This window comes from Lampetra planeri, chromosome 14 (assembly GCF_965212315.1).
Source record: "Lampetra planeri chromosome 14, kcLamPlan1.2.h2, whole genome shotgun sequence".
NCBI lineage: Eukaryota > Metazoa > Chordata > Hyperoartia > Petromyzontiformes > Petromyzontidae > Lampetra > Lampetra planeri.
The window spans coordinates 2,156,615-2,171,752 of record NC_136120.1 but is presented as its reverse complement, the minus strand read 5'-3'; the positions used below and the strand labels follow the sequence as shown (position 1 = coordinate 2,171,752).

The window sequence follows — 15,138 nt, the reverse complement described above, 5'->3', positions numbered from 1 at the left end:
GGGTTGGGTCGCCGGTGGTGTTAAGTTTTTTCCAAAACCCTTGGGCTCTACTTATCCCCTAAGCGAGTTTGGCATCCTAATAGTCGACGAGGCAACGGTGCGCAGGTGTAAGAATTTATTACGGAAAGTTCCAATTTTGGTGAGGGTATTTTGTTTGTTTTCGTTTTATTTAAACCTACCCCCCCACCGCCTCTTCCAAAAACCGCCTTCGGAAGGAGGTATCATTTATCAAGTAAGACGATAGCTTTGCACTTATAGTGCTCCCAGCAAAGCACTTGCATGTGTCGATCTCCCGAAGAAAGCACTTGCAATTAAAAGTAAATAAAACAAATATCAATACAAAAAGAAATAGAACTCCCTGGAAGTTTCTGGCGCGCCTACTGTGTCGTATTTTGGTGTTAGAGCGACGAAACAATTTAGGGCTCTGTCATGGCCAAACTTTGTTGGCCCAACAGTTGGGCTCACGATGTTTGACATGTTGTACTATCGCCTATAAGGTTGCCACTTTAAATAAATACTGAGATGACACCAGCAATTCTAAAAGATCAATATCCTTTTATGGGCCAGTAGCACGTTTCTAAAATGGCCATCTCATTGGCACGGCTTGCAGTACGCCGTCGACTGCGCACTTACAAACCAGGTAAGCGTCTTATTTTAGCGCATGAAGTCATAAGGAGGTCGATCGGGTGGGTCAGCGGTTAGCCTTGAGATCCTGTAGCATGTGCAATGAATCTCTCTGTGCGGCGTTGTGGTCCGCGCAGCTAATTACATTATCGGTCAAAATCGGCGGTCTTTACGGAGGCGTAGGTGAGCGTTGTCAGCAAGGAGCGCGAGTCGAGGTTGGAGATTTTTTTTTTGCTCCTCCAGTGCCCCCGTCAGTGGCGGACGCCGGAGAGAGGGGTTGACGTTGGGGTGAGGTTGTGGGGTAGGAGTCGGGAGATTGCTGCTTCTGGGGAAGTCAGGATAATTGAGCCGACGACGCTTTTAAACTTGAGAGGGGGAGCGAACTTGGACCAAAAAAAAACCCGAATTCTCCACGAGAAGTTCCCAGAGCCAACACTTGCCCTTCCTCGTCATCGGATTCACGGTTCGACCGAGCAAATGCATTGCGAAAGCAACTGAGGCAGTGCCATTTTTGCCAAGGATCTGTAGATCAGTTGACAGGATGGGGGGAACAAAAATTCAACTCTGTGTGCGAAAGAGAGACATGGAGTTTTAGCGAAGATAGGCGCTGCATGAGAATGTTTACGTAAAAATGTCCGTGTCGAATCCGGACGCCTGCACAACACCAGTGGCCAATCGTGGGTCTTCCATCTCTCTTGCCTACCGCATAGGTCGACTCGAGCTGCACACTGCAAGCCGCGTCACGTTGGGCTCAGTAGGTGCTCGCTGACACCACCGAGTGATGCGGAGCAAACAAGGCATGGCTGTGTGTGCACAGGACTGAAGACCATTTTGCAACAAAAAAAAACACCCAACTACTATAAATGTCAGTGTGAAATAACGAATAATTTACAGGCTAATGCCAACCCACTGCTCGATGAAGGCCTCCTCTGTGTACGTTGAACTTCTTTCGCACTGTACGCAGCCAACCGTGCTAATCGGAGATGCGGGGGAAGGACAAAAACTAAACACAGTGGCAAGGGTTGTTTGACCATATTTCACCACGCTGCTCAGTACGGGTTGCTTGGAGGGCAGATGGGGGGGGGGCAAGGTTGGTTCAGATATCTCTCGCCGCTGACGTTGGCCATGGCCGGGAATTAAACTCGTGTCGCCGGGTTCGTAGCGCAGTGCGCAAAACCATTATACCCACCGCTTCACCACACCGTCGCATAATTGGGAAAACATTTGCGCAAATGCGTTTCCCAAATGGAATAAAGATAATGGCCAACGATTCGAACACCTATTGTGCATTACAATAAATGTGCGTCTTCGCCTGGGGTGCGTGAATGTTAATACGACACACACACACACAAACGCGAAACATTTTGTAGGCACTCTTGCGCCCCGAGTTAATCCGTTGACCTGTTTTTCATTAGAGAGGGAAGGTAATTTATTACGTCGTTTAATCCGGCGAGGTGAATTAAACCGGGGCCCCCATGCTGCTGGTGCAGCATGCAAAGCCGAGGTGTGTAAAAACATTGTAGCCGCCGGTAGCTCGATGCCAATGGGGGGGGGGGGTCTGGAAAAAGGGGGGGGGGGCGTGGGTCTCGTGTCAGATTCTGAACACGGCAGCGTTGAGACCCACCCCCCCCACGCTGCCCCCCCCCCACTGCCCCTCTCCCCCCGCTGCCCCCCCCTCCTTCAAAAGGCTTCTCCACATGCGTGCCTCTCGGTCATCGTTACTCTTGCTCTTCGTGAATGTCACAGGCTGGCCGCACGTCGAGGACGACATTGGCATGTGCTCGAAGTTAAAGAGGCGCTAAGATGTGTGTTTTCTTTCTTTCTTTTAAAACGGGTTACAGTGCTTGAGGAGGATGCGAAGAATATAATGTTTTTATTTTTAAATCCTTTATATTAAGTTCACTTGCTTGCTTGCTTGCGCACTTACGACCGTGCAAATCTTTCGGTCGTTTTTAACCCACTTCCCGTGATCCAATCGAGCTGACATTTTGCAGACAGACTCGTTGTGCGTGACAATTTCTTTTCGTTAAATTTTTTTCCCAAAATTTTCAACATTTTAGAAAAAAAAAATTATATTTAATTATCAATTGCTTAATGGTGGCAGGCAATCATCTGACCCATAGGTGGCAGCCATCTCAAGCCAGAGGACGAGAGGACTCTAGCCGCCACACATATAAGGAATTTATAGTGAAAAAATTTGTTTTTACGGGTTAATTTTTTACTTTTTAACACGCACTCTTCTCGTCATGGATTTTAAAACCCTGCCTATTGTTGTACGACTGTGAAATAAGAGTGGGGCTTTATATACAAAGAGGGTATACATAGTATCTTTATCAAGAATATACATATATACACACACACACACCGTTATATCCACACACCCGCACCTCTGATTAGTATGGTTGGCTACGTACGGTGCGATAGAAGTTCAACATACATATATACAATCGACCTACCCAGCGAACTGAGTTCAATTCCTGAGTGCAAACTGAACTGGTTTCCGACCCATCCCCTTCATCAACCCACTCTGATCTGCATGGTGAAGTATATGAGGTGTGGTGGAAGCAATCGATGACAGCTCCAGCAGTAGATTAACACCGGGTTTCTATGCTCTGTTATATACAAGTCTGAAATAAAGTTGGATATTCCTTTAAAACATTCGTTGCAACGCTCGCCGTGAATCGTCGAGGTCACTCCTCGATTGCTGGACCCACGACCTTGAGACGTGACAACAGTTTGGCGTAAGCCTTCGTCTCGCAGTGGATAGACCAAAGCTGACTATGATAATGATCGCTTATATTTTTACGTGAGGTCTTTTATTATAATTAAAAACAAAATGGAGATCACTGATCGATTACACCATCCTAAAGAGATTTAATATTTAAAGATACAATTTGCCTGACTCTTGCGGACATTGGCGGAGCCAGTGGGGGGGGGGGCACGTGCCCCCCCAATGATCCGATCAAAATCCCTAATTTTGATCGGATCATTGGGGTTCATTAGAAATACATCGTCATTTTGCGACCCCCACTGCCACTGTGTAGCATATTATTATTACGTGCCAGGAACTCTATGAGATGATAGGACAATAGTCTAAGTCCATAATTGGCAATAAGTAACGGCAAAGCGGTTATAAGTGACTCACAGAATTGTGTGCAGTTGCGTATACAGCACACGAGCGCGATGCCGATCACACAACGCGGTTCAAATTCGACCCCCGATCGAAGGCCGCGCCATCGTCGCACACGTGTCGAATAAAAAGCAAGGGACAAGTCCTTACTTACTAACAACTCCTTACTTACTAACAACTCCTTACTTACTAGCAACTCCTCTATCATGTTTCATTGCTGGAGGGGTTGCCCCCCTACCTGAACATCCTGGCTCCGCCATTGCTTGTGGACACAATTTTTAAATGGGGCAAAATCTCTCATTCATATATTTGTGTTCTCTACATAAAAACAAATTAAAAGTTATCTTCACACAACACATCGGCCACACGGCCTTCTGAGCGGCATTAAATCAGTCCCAGTGCAATCAAACTCGAGGGCCGGTTTCAAACACGACACAGTATCTCTTTAGAAGTGTCTTAGGTCAACGTGTTTGTGTCCCACGTCTGTGGACGAACGGCAGCGGTTACATTGTATTCTAATATGGATGCGCTATCCGACTGCTGCGTCAGCTACACTTCACTGGGCATCAATACTGGACGTCTGTGAAGAAGAGCTTTATAGCTCATCGGATTCCTCCTGCAGTGTGCATCAATGCTCAGATTCTGACACTGTTGACGTGAGCTCTTCCTGCTTGAACTCGCTTCTTCATCTCAGCTGCGAACCACTCACACAAATTGATCGTCGGCTCGGCTTTATCTGAATCGTTGCCCTCCGGTGACCTTTGCAACCGAGAGTCGCGGCATCCTCCACGGACTAGAGTAGAAGCTGCATATAAGCACACCCCTCTGGAGCAAGGCCACCTGTGCTTATATCCGTCATGTGTGCTTGCATGAGAAGTCTCCCTTTGCCTCCCCCACCGTGATAACAATAACAATTTGGACTTGTAAGGTTCCGCACGGTGTTCGGTGTTCGCTCTCAACTGTCGAAGGGAGGTGGAGAGCAGGAATCATCGACACGCGGGAGAGACGAGCCAGCCGGGAGATGAGCCGGCTCCGATGATGTTGTCGGCTTGCCAATGAATACGCGTTTCGTACCAACGATGCGTTGCTTGTATCAGGACTGTGCATATATCCAGCTTCCACTGTACGCACGTTTGACAACACACGCCGTGGTTACGTAGTGCTGCACAATTTGAACTCGCACGAAGGTCAACAGCGTTGGCTGCACGCTTCTCCTCTCTCTCTCTCGTCTTTTCAAGTTTCACGCATTCCACACTCGCGATTTAAAGGCGCAATTCTGAGCGCAGGGTGCAGACTCGGGTGAGGTCAGGCTTTCAAATATATAAATATAAACACCTCGGAAATAAGTCTAGCGGCGGCCCTTTAAGCCGGCTCGCATTTTGCACGGCGCGCACGGCGTGGACGGCGTGCACGATGGAAGGGGCGAGTTCGCCGCCGAGTATGAAATCGCACGCGGCAGGCAAATAATACAAATTAAACGCGCCGATTGATCCCTCCAAATGAGATTTTCAATTTGCGCCCAAGCCACGAACATCGGACTCGCTGGTGCCATTGACCGAGAATTCACCTCCCGTCTGCCCATTGCACTCAAGTGAAATGCCCACGCGTCAATTTGGGCGGACGTTGGGAGCTACCGTTCGACCGCCAGACTAACGCGACTGGTCAACCGAGACCAACAACATTTACAAGAATAATAATAATAATAAACTCAGCTGCGTAATAGATTTGTAGAACCGTTAACTCGGCTCGGGACTGTTCGCCGAAATGATGGTGCGTGGTGGTGCTGGTGAGTGCTACATGGTTAGCGCATTCTCCTGATCATAACCCTCCCTGCCCCCAGTAATTAAAACAAACAAAAAGTCAGTCGTGCGTCTTACAATCCGGTAGGTATGTGGATGAGCGGCCTTCTAGATCACTTTAGTGACGCCCAACACTCACCCACCGCGTGAAACTTCAAGTCCCTCACCTCCTCCGCCAGCTGACCTTTGACATCGGAATGGCTGGACGATGGCTGGTCTGCATGAGGACACGCTCACTGTATATAACTTTGGCTACTCCGTGTGTATAGTACACAGTGGCGTGTGGACGAGAGGATGGAGCGCTGACAGCGCAGTAGTCCACGCACTGAGTCGTGAACCCTGCGAGCCGAGTTCGAGTCCTGCCATGGCTCATGTCAGTGGCGAGGGACACCTCTGAACGGTTCTTGCCCACACCCCTCACCCCCCCCCCCCCCACCTTCATCAACCTAAACTGACCAGTGTGGGGAAGCAAGGCCAAGTAACTATTCGGGCGCCACGGTGGCGAGATGTTAACTACCTCGCCTGGTGTACAGGAGGTCGTGGGTTCGATCACGACCATTAGACCTGATCTATTTTGGAGTTTGCATCTTTTCCACGTGGTCGCGTCGATTTTTCTCCGGGCCCTTCGGTTTTTTCCCCCTCCACATTTAGAAACATGCGTTTTGAGTATTTGCTATCAATTTTCACGTGAAAAAGACGCTTGCTTGAGCTCCTATGTGTGACCGGGTCGCTTCTGAAGAAGAGCTCTACAGCTCAGTCGGCCTTAGCTGGTAAAATAATAAATACATGAAATAGTTTCGTTTTAACTCCCATGATTGACAATAGCATGCACAGACTTTCACCACCATCAGTGGCTTGACAAAGGGATGTTGAGCTCTTCTAGATAGTTAAGAGATACAGGCATGCTCGCGATGTGGTGGTTATCACCGCGCACAATGGCTAGCTGGTATTATCATCAGCAGCAGCGGCAGCAGCGAACGCAGCATCTCCACGTTTAATCCGCGGTGTCCGCACGCACTCCGACGCGATCCATGTGTCGCTTCAGCACACGCACGCACGTGGGCTGTGAGCTGGGCACAGACAACTGGATTATTACACGTCTCTGTGTGTATGTGTCTCGTTGATGTACGGCCCGGTTAAATGTATAGTGACACGTGCAGAAGTTTGAACATTCCTGCGTTGCCACTAAGTTACTCTGAAGGTTTTTTTTAGTTTTGGTGCGCGCGCTCGTGTGTGTGTGTGAGAGAGTACAGCGTTGCACCTGTGCTCCGCTTCTGCGAGCTGAGGTCTCATCACAAGCACCTCCCATTAGCACGGTTGACTACGTACGGTGCGAAAGAAGTCCAACCTACATACGCACAAGCGCCATGTGGTTTTAAATGTGTCGTCTGTGTGTGTGAGTGAGTGCTATGCTCGCTGACATTCCTGTGCCAGTTAATTTATATGCCACCTTATAATGTTTTGCAGAGCTTTGACAAATACACCGTTGCTTGAAGGCCCATGCACATCTCTTTTTGCGGTCACGGAGTTGTTTCGCCATACTTCACCACGTTCGTTAGGGCGGCAATGGCAGGGGTGGCAAGATCGGTCAAGCTATCAATCCCCATTGATGTCAGTTCTGGCTGCGAAACCGAATTCAGGTCCGCCAGATTAAGTGCGTTGTTACGCTAATCCTTCATAGGCACAATACTCTGCGAGTTCCCGAAACTATGGAACAATATAATAACAACACTCCGTAGCGAACCCAAAAAAACCTATGTTATGGATAATAACAACAACAGTATTAGCAATACGCGTGCAGTTTGCATTTCATCGCAAGATCCAGAAGTGGATGAAACATGATTGATCAAAATGTTGATGTGCTTAATAGAAATAAAGAATTAATATGGAGATTTGCATTTATTTATTTTTTCATGACAAGTGATATTTTTTAATCTTGTTTATCCTCAGCTAATTATAATGCAGTCGCGAAAACAATTCTCGCCAAAAATGAGCCACTCAATTCCACGCACGGCAAAGGTTGCGTCGTGACTGCGCGTAAGAGCAGCGGCGAAAACTTTTCGTGCAAAATGTTCGCCTGTTGCGCGCCCACTTATCCACGGGTGCGTTTCCCCCAACGATATATAGCGGCCGCAGGCTGTCGCTCGCTCGCGTGAAATCGTGTGGAGCTGCGCGTTGACCCAAAGGTCAAAGTTTCGGCAAAATCTGCACCGGTTTGGTCGGCGGAAGGGCACCCTCACGTGACTCCGTTGCGTCGGTCGACTCAGCGTCGTCACCGTGGCTCAGCGTGTTCCACCACGAGATGACGAACACCGGCTAAGCCCTGTTGACATTCAGCCTTAAAGATCATGTCCTTGGCATCAGAATTTTTTTTTTTTACCTGCATCAGTTATTCATTTGAGCCAACAACACGCAAGAGGTTTTCTTTGTAACTTTCTGAAACTCCTTTATAAGTTACGACAGTCTGTTCCAGATGTTTTAGTGAAACGGTGAGTGAGGCTTTGGGGGGTTTTTTTTCGAATCAAGCAGAAGGATTTAATTTGTGGACAAGTAAGAGGGGCCAGCACCGGGCATGATTGTGCAGTGTTTATGAGTTGCGAGGTGAATTTAGTGGATTTTTGAACGGGGACTTCGCGTTTTCAATGTGGATACAAACAATAAACTGAACAGAAAACAGTGCTGGTAATGACGCGGATAACTTACTTGAAACTATCTGTGAGTGGATTGTTCCTGTAGTGTAGAGTGACAAGCCTAGCCAAAGTAATTATACGGCTGGAGGTCCAGATAATGAGATTAGTTTTTGTTTTGCTCTATTACAAAACATCTTCTGCTTTAACAAATAGATGTTAAGTTCATACCTCACTTATTCTGGAATTAAGCTAGAGCCTACTTCACAAATTGCATTGGTCAGAGTGGTGAAGTATGGTCATACAACTTCCACGAAGCCGCAAGCCATAGAGAGAGAGACGTCTCATCCCACTGGCCCATTGACACGAGGGCTGTACATGTTCACACAATAGTATAACGATAGTCAACAGCCCCCTTGCAAATCCACTGCTGGATGAAGGCCACCCTACGCCGCGTTGGCCACAGGGGTTGTGCGAGTAAACTTCACCACGTCGGTCAGTGCGGCTCAGTGAAGGTGGGTGGGTGCTCAGGACCGGTCCGAATTTCACTCACTACTGATGTTAGCCGTGGTCGCGGACTCAAACTTAGGTGGCCGGGTTCCTAGCGCACGATGGGCTTGTGTGTTGACAATGACCCTGGCGCCTGGGAGACTGACGGGTCAACGTCGTGGCGGTGATGGCGGTGTTGTCACTTTACTGACACACTGCGTGCATCTGAGTCGTGGCGGTGATGGTGGTGTTGTCACCTTACTGACACACTGCGTGCATTTGAGTGGTGGCGGTGATGGTGGTGATGTCACCTTACTGACACACTGCATCTGAGTCGTGGCGGTGATGGTGGTGATGTCACCTTACTGACACATTGCGTCTGAGTGGTGGGGGTGATGGTGGTGTTGTCACCTTACTGACACACTGCATCTGAGTGGTGGCGGTGATGGTGGTGATGTCACCTTACTGACACACGTGCGTCTGAGTGGTGGCGGTGATGGTGGTGATGTCACCTTACTGACACACTGCATGCATCTGAGTCATGGCGGTGATGGCGGTGTTGTCACCTTACTGACACACGTGCATCTGAATGGTGGCGGTGATGGTGGTGATGTTACCTTACTGACACACTGCATCTGATTGGTGGCGGTGATGCTGGTGATGTCACCATACTGACACACGTGCATCTGAGTCGTGGCGGTGATGGTGGTGTTGTCACATTACTGACACACGTGCATCTGAGTCGTGGCGGTGATGCTGGGGTTGTCACCTTACTGACACACTGCGTGCATCTGAGTGGTGGCGGTGATGGTGGTGTTGTCACCTTACTGACACACTGCATCTGAGTGGTGGCGGTGATGGTGGTGATGTCACCTTACTGACACACGTGCGTCTGAGTGGTGGCGGTGATGGTGGTGATGTCACCTTACTGACACACTGCATGCATCTGAGTCATGGCGGTGATGGCGGTGTTGTCACCTTACTGACACACGTGCATCTGAATGGTGGCGGTGATGGTGGTGATGTTACCTTACTGACACACTGCATCTGATTGGTGGCGGTGATGCTGGTGATGTCACCATACTGACACACGTGCATCTGAGTCGTGGCGGTGATGGTGGTGTTGTCACATTACTGACACACGTGCATCTGAGTCGTGGCGGTGATGCTGGGGTTGTCACCTTACTGACACACTGCGTGCATCTGAGTGGTGGCGGTGATGGTGGTGATGTCACCATACTGACACACTGCGTGCATCTAAGTGTGCCGACCTGCTACTTCAATGTTAAAGCTGTACGTTGATCAAGCCCCAGAGATGCAACTGAGAGCTAAGCGATGCTACGCAAGACAGGGAGAATAATAATAATATAATACTGTTTAGTTTTAATTATGCGTTGTCCCAGTAGCGTCTTGTCACTATTGATAACGCCTAACTATGAATAACTTGTATCGAGCATGGTGAAGTATGGTCAGTCAATCCCTCATGGCTACCACGGCGGAAGAACGCCTTCTTACAACGGTGGATTGACAAAGAGCCGGTACATTACATGATTACATGTATTAGTAACTATCCATTACCTATTAGAGTGGAGCGGTGGCGCTGTGGTTAGCGCTATGGCGCTATAAACCCAGATGACTAATCTGTTTTTGGGGTCCGCGGCTTACACGCCCCATCCTGCACTTACCAGCGTGGTGAAGTATGGTCAAACAACCCCCACATGGCGGACACGGCTTAGGGAAGCTTTCATCCAGCAGAAGAATGACGAATGGCTGCACGTTAGCTATATATTACAATTAACTATCGATTCATAAGCATGGACGTTTTGGCCAATCGTACAACAAAAAAAGCGATTTAACTCATGATGTACGTACGTATGTTGAACTTATTTCGCACCTCCGATTAGTAATAGTTCGCGACGCACGGTGCGAAAGAAGTTCAACATACATACCGTAACGTAGCCAACGCACGCTCACGCAAAGGTTGGGCAGTACGTCAAGTTGGGTTGTTGACACATCCGCCACGGGAGTTTTGGCGTTCTCCCCCGTGTGTGTGTGAGTTGTTCCTACCACGACAAGCAAATACTTCTTTAATATATAACGGGATATCGTCCAAACATCTCAAACTGGGCACTCATCGGCGAGTCTTTGGGACTCATTGTAGTTGTTTTTTTTCAATCTCCCCATTATATACGTGTGTTATACATACTGACTGACACTCCCGTTACCATTCCACTGCTGGTCGAAAGCCTTTTTCACAACGACCATGTCCATCGGTTATGGCAGTTAGTTGACCATACTTCACCACGCTGGTCAGTTGCGTGTGTGTGTAGCGATTCCCGCTCACGGCCAACACTAGTGACGATTATCTGAACCGGTCCTGAGCCTCCCCTAGATCGACTCAGCCTCTTCAAATGAGTACCTGGTGCGGTGTGTAAACATCGCCACTGGGGGGACAAAGGCGGCCGGGCGTGGTGCTGGCCACCCACAGCCCAGTGCGCCATGCTTGCCCTTCATAGGTGCTCGCTAACAGCACTCGCCCCAACAGTCTGTTAAGGCTACAAGGGGGATCTTTGTCTTTGTCTGCCCAATACGGCATCCGCTACTGATGTCGGTCGCGGGCCAGGAATCGAACTCGAAGTGGCCAACTTCACGAGCGCAAGGAGCGCGCCCACCACCGTGTATCAATATGATCACGGGTTCAAACTAAAAAAAAGTTTTTTTCTACTTGGGCACGGCGGCCGTGTTTTGCGCATCAGCCGATATCTGAGCGGACGATGGTTTACGCGACCACCGGCAATCCGTGCGGCACCCGTGACTCTTCACGAATCGCGTTCACCGGTTAGTTGTCTGTCCGCGTGCGCCGTTCGCGTGACCCCCCCCCCCACTCGGGCTCACAGCTGTTCCGCGGCGACGGTAAAGCAATTACGTCGAGTACGTCCTATGATCGTTGTTACGTTGTTTTTATAGCTTCATTTTGGTGATTTTGAAAACTTTTGGGTTAGCCATGTTTGTTTGCTGTGGTACAGAGTTAGCCTGATAACTTTAATCTGCATTGTCTTATGGTTATTATTGTTTGACTTGCATCCCACTGGGATTTTTGCACACAGCGTTATTTTTTCTGGAACACTTTGCTGTTTTTCCCTGGATTTTTCTGTTGCGCGTAGTCACTTTAAGATGTTTCTTGTTCATGTTTTTATTTTGTTGCGGTTGCACCCGAGTCAAGAGCCACATGGCTCACAGGGTTATACCTAATAAATGAAACTGAAACTGACACGCGTGACATCCGTGACACGCGCGCGCGTGTGTGCGCGTGTCTTCAGCGGTGGGGGGTGGCGGTGGCGCAGTGGTTAGCGCGCTGCGTCCCAAACCGGGCGACGCGAGTTTCGATTCCCGCTCGCGAGTAAGGAGAGTGGCGACTATGTCAGCCGGCGCTGGGGCTCTAACCCCTCGATCGACTCACACTCAAACGAGGACCCCGGCGCGGTGCGCAAACATCGCCACGAAGGGAGACAAAGGCGGCCGTGCGTGGGGGTGCTGGCCAACCACCCCCTCGTGTGCCGTACCCGGCTCGCTAACAACACTTGCCCCAAAAGTCAGTAAAGGCTATATGGGGGGCGGGGATATTTGTCTCTAGCACGTGCCATTGCGTGTGTCTGTGTCTGTCGGTGTGAGCGGTGGCGCAGTGGTTTCGCGCTCCGAGCTACTACGAAACTCGACTAGAATGGTTCGATTCCTGGACACGAATTACATCGCCGCTTGCAAGTCCGAGACTTTCCGCCCCCCGCCCCCCTAGGCCGACTCAGTCTTCAATGGGGGCATGGTGCTCGCCACTCCACTCCGTAGAAATTCGGCCTCAATAGGCGCTCGCAAACAGCAGTTTCTCTAAACACTCGGCAGAGGTCGAGGCATTGCCGTTGTATTGTGCCGTGGATGCGTAAAGTTGATACGAAAATATGACGTGCACACACACATAGACAAAGATCCCCCGTATAGGCACACCGTACTTTTAAGTCAAGTACTGTTCGAGAGCACCCGTGAAGGCTGGAATGGTACCCGAAGCCGTGTTGTGGCCTGAATCATGCCCGGCCGCCTTTGTCTCCCCAGTGGCGATGTTTACACACCGCACCAAGTCACTCATTTGAGGCTGAGTCAACTTAGGGGAGGCCCAGGACCGGTTCAGATGACAGCATAGTCCCTGGCCGTGAGCGGGAATCGAACTCGGGTGGTCGCGTTCGCAGCGCAGCGTGCCCTACCCGCTACACACACACGTGTACACACACACACGTGTACACACACATATACACACACACACGTGTACACACACACACACGTATACTCACTTCGTCTGTGCCGCTTGGCCCTCGCCGTCGCGTTGTGGCCGCCCGTAAAATCCACGAGAGAGGCGACGATGACCAGGAGGAGCACATGGAACTGCATAGTCGCTTTGCCGCGCACCGGCCAGGTTCACTGCGGCTCGGGCAGACGCGCGTGGCTGCAGCTGCTGCTGCCCATAGACAACCCGTCCCGTCCTCGAGGGCCGAAGCTCCCAGTCTTCTTCCCAGCTCCCCCTCCCCCCCCGCCGCTTTAAGAGATGCCGAGTAGCGCGGATGCCGCACACTGTCGACTACGTGGCCACAATATCGTCCCGATGCGACGGTGGCATCACACCGCTGCTCATGTCAACGCAGCCGCCGGTCGCTCCGCTCGCCCCGCGCTCTTCGTCGCTCTCTGGCCTCGGAGAGTCGCGCGCGCGACTTTCACTCTTCTATCCTAACGGACGCGCCGCTCTTGGTACCTTGAAAGCGGAGGATGTGATCTTCACTGTCTCTCGTTGTGTGTGTCTCTCTCTCTGTGCGTGCGCGTGTCTCTCTCTCTCTCTGTGTGTGTCTCGTCCGTGCTGTTTGTTTTGGCCGCGGCTCAACGACGTTGCCCCGCCAGGTAGACGCGAGCGCTCACTGGGCACGCTGGCTCCGCGTGGAGCGTCGGTGGATGCGCATCGTGAATAGAGCTCACGTCGCCTCCGTGATCACCTGCGTGACAAGGGAGAGGATGAGCCCCCGGTCTCAAGAGGTGCCAACTAAACTGTTCCACAAAGGTCGCTTCGGTTGCCAGAGGGTTATCGCCGACTTACCTGCGCAACGCCGGGCTTGGAGACCTCCCCCGCATGCGCTCTGCTCACAGTCGCGTTTGTATTTAATACGAGGGGGGGTTGTGGTGGCGGTGGTGGTGGCGGCGGTGGTGGCACGTAACCTTCAAGTTATAAAACATTCTTTAAATTTCTACTGGTTATAACAGAAGGCGGGTTTCCTACTGGGTTACAAAATAATAAACGATAACGGTCGTAATAATATAATAACAATAATAAAAAAAAGTCAAAGAAAGAGAGACGAGAGAGCGAGATGTAGAGAGCGGAGAGAGAGGAGGGAGAGAGAAACACGCTTTGCAAATTTATTACCGGATGAAGGCTCGCGAGTGGCGGCGTAAGCGATAGGGCGTCAGTGCGCTGCCGGGAGGGAGCAGCGATCGGAAAACGAGTTTTAATTTAAAACAAATGTGCCTGCCTCGGCACGGCAGAGCGCAGCTCAGGGGCTCTGGCTCGTGGGGAGACACGGAGGAGCAGGAGGAGGAGGGAGGAGCGGGCCGGCCACTTGCTCGCTCGCCTCCCAGCTCAGGAATGGGTCTCTCCACTCATGGGTACTGCTCCTCTTTAGCTCCCGCAGAGATCCTGGCGATGGCGTCAGCGCTACGAGGGGGACTCAAGGGGGGGGGGGCAGCTTGAGGTGGGGGAGGAATTGATGGGGGCCAGGGCGGCGCTTGGGTGAGTCCCGACAAGGGGGGAGGGAGGGAGGTAGGGAGGGTGGGAGCCGGTGTTAGGTTAGTGGGGGGTGGGGAGGGAGAAGGTGGGACGGAGAAGAGAGGAGAGAGTGGCTTGTGCTGGAGGAGGTATGGAGGAGGAGGAGTGTGGAGGGGGGTTGAGAGAGTGTGTGTGGTGGTGGTGGGGGGTGGCTGGCTGGAGAGGGCATCGGCCAAACATCTTGCTTTGCGGCTTGCGGAGAATCTTAAGGATTCGGTGTAAATGTGCGTCTCGGGGCTGCCGAGCGCAAGGCGCGCACTTCGTATGAAAGAACCTAAACGGCACCAACGCATCTCACGAGTGTGTACCACGCCGTGGATGCCACCGAGTGCTCGCGGTGTTCTCAGCATTGTGCCGTGGGCGCGAGATGCTGATGGAGGTCTTCGCAGCGCCACGCGCTCTTTCTTTCTTTTTGTGGATCGGCACGTGTTTTTGTTTCTTTGGGAATATCGCCCAGGGAAATGTGGAAATCTAAACATGACGGCTTTGATGGCACCGTGTGCGCGCGCGTGTGTGTGTGTCGTGACGCTGCAGGGGCTGCTCAGCAGCCTTTCGGGATTTTTTTCCTTCGCTAAGTGTTGAATAATGTCCACAACATGTACTCCAGTTGAACTT

The 15,138-nt window shown here is 50.8% G+C and overlaps 1 protein-coding gene across 2 annotated transcripts in view; it reads right to left on the bottom strand.

The window, feature by feature from the left end:
* LOC144722290 (R-spondin-3-like) overlaps positions 1–14,342 on the bottom strand; it is a 28,963-nt gene extending 14,621 nt beyond the window's left edge. Inside the window, exons 1-2 of one of the 2 annotated variants that reach the window (XM_078600404.1) lie at positions 13,801–14,342; positions 13,010–13,699 (exon numbers count right to left, since the gene is read on the bottom strand). In XM_078600404.1, the coding sequence (XP_078456530.1) occupies positions 13,010–13,106 (97 nt within the window). In that variant the 5' untranslated portion in view covers positions 13,107–13,699; positions 13,801–14,342. The remainder of the gene's footprint in view (positions 1–13,009; positions 13,700–13,800) is intronic. The other variant, XM_078600405.1, reaches the window with a different exon arrangement.
* Positions 14,343–15,138: the final 796 nt, after the last annotated feature.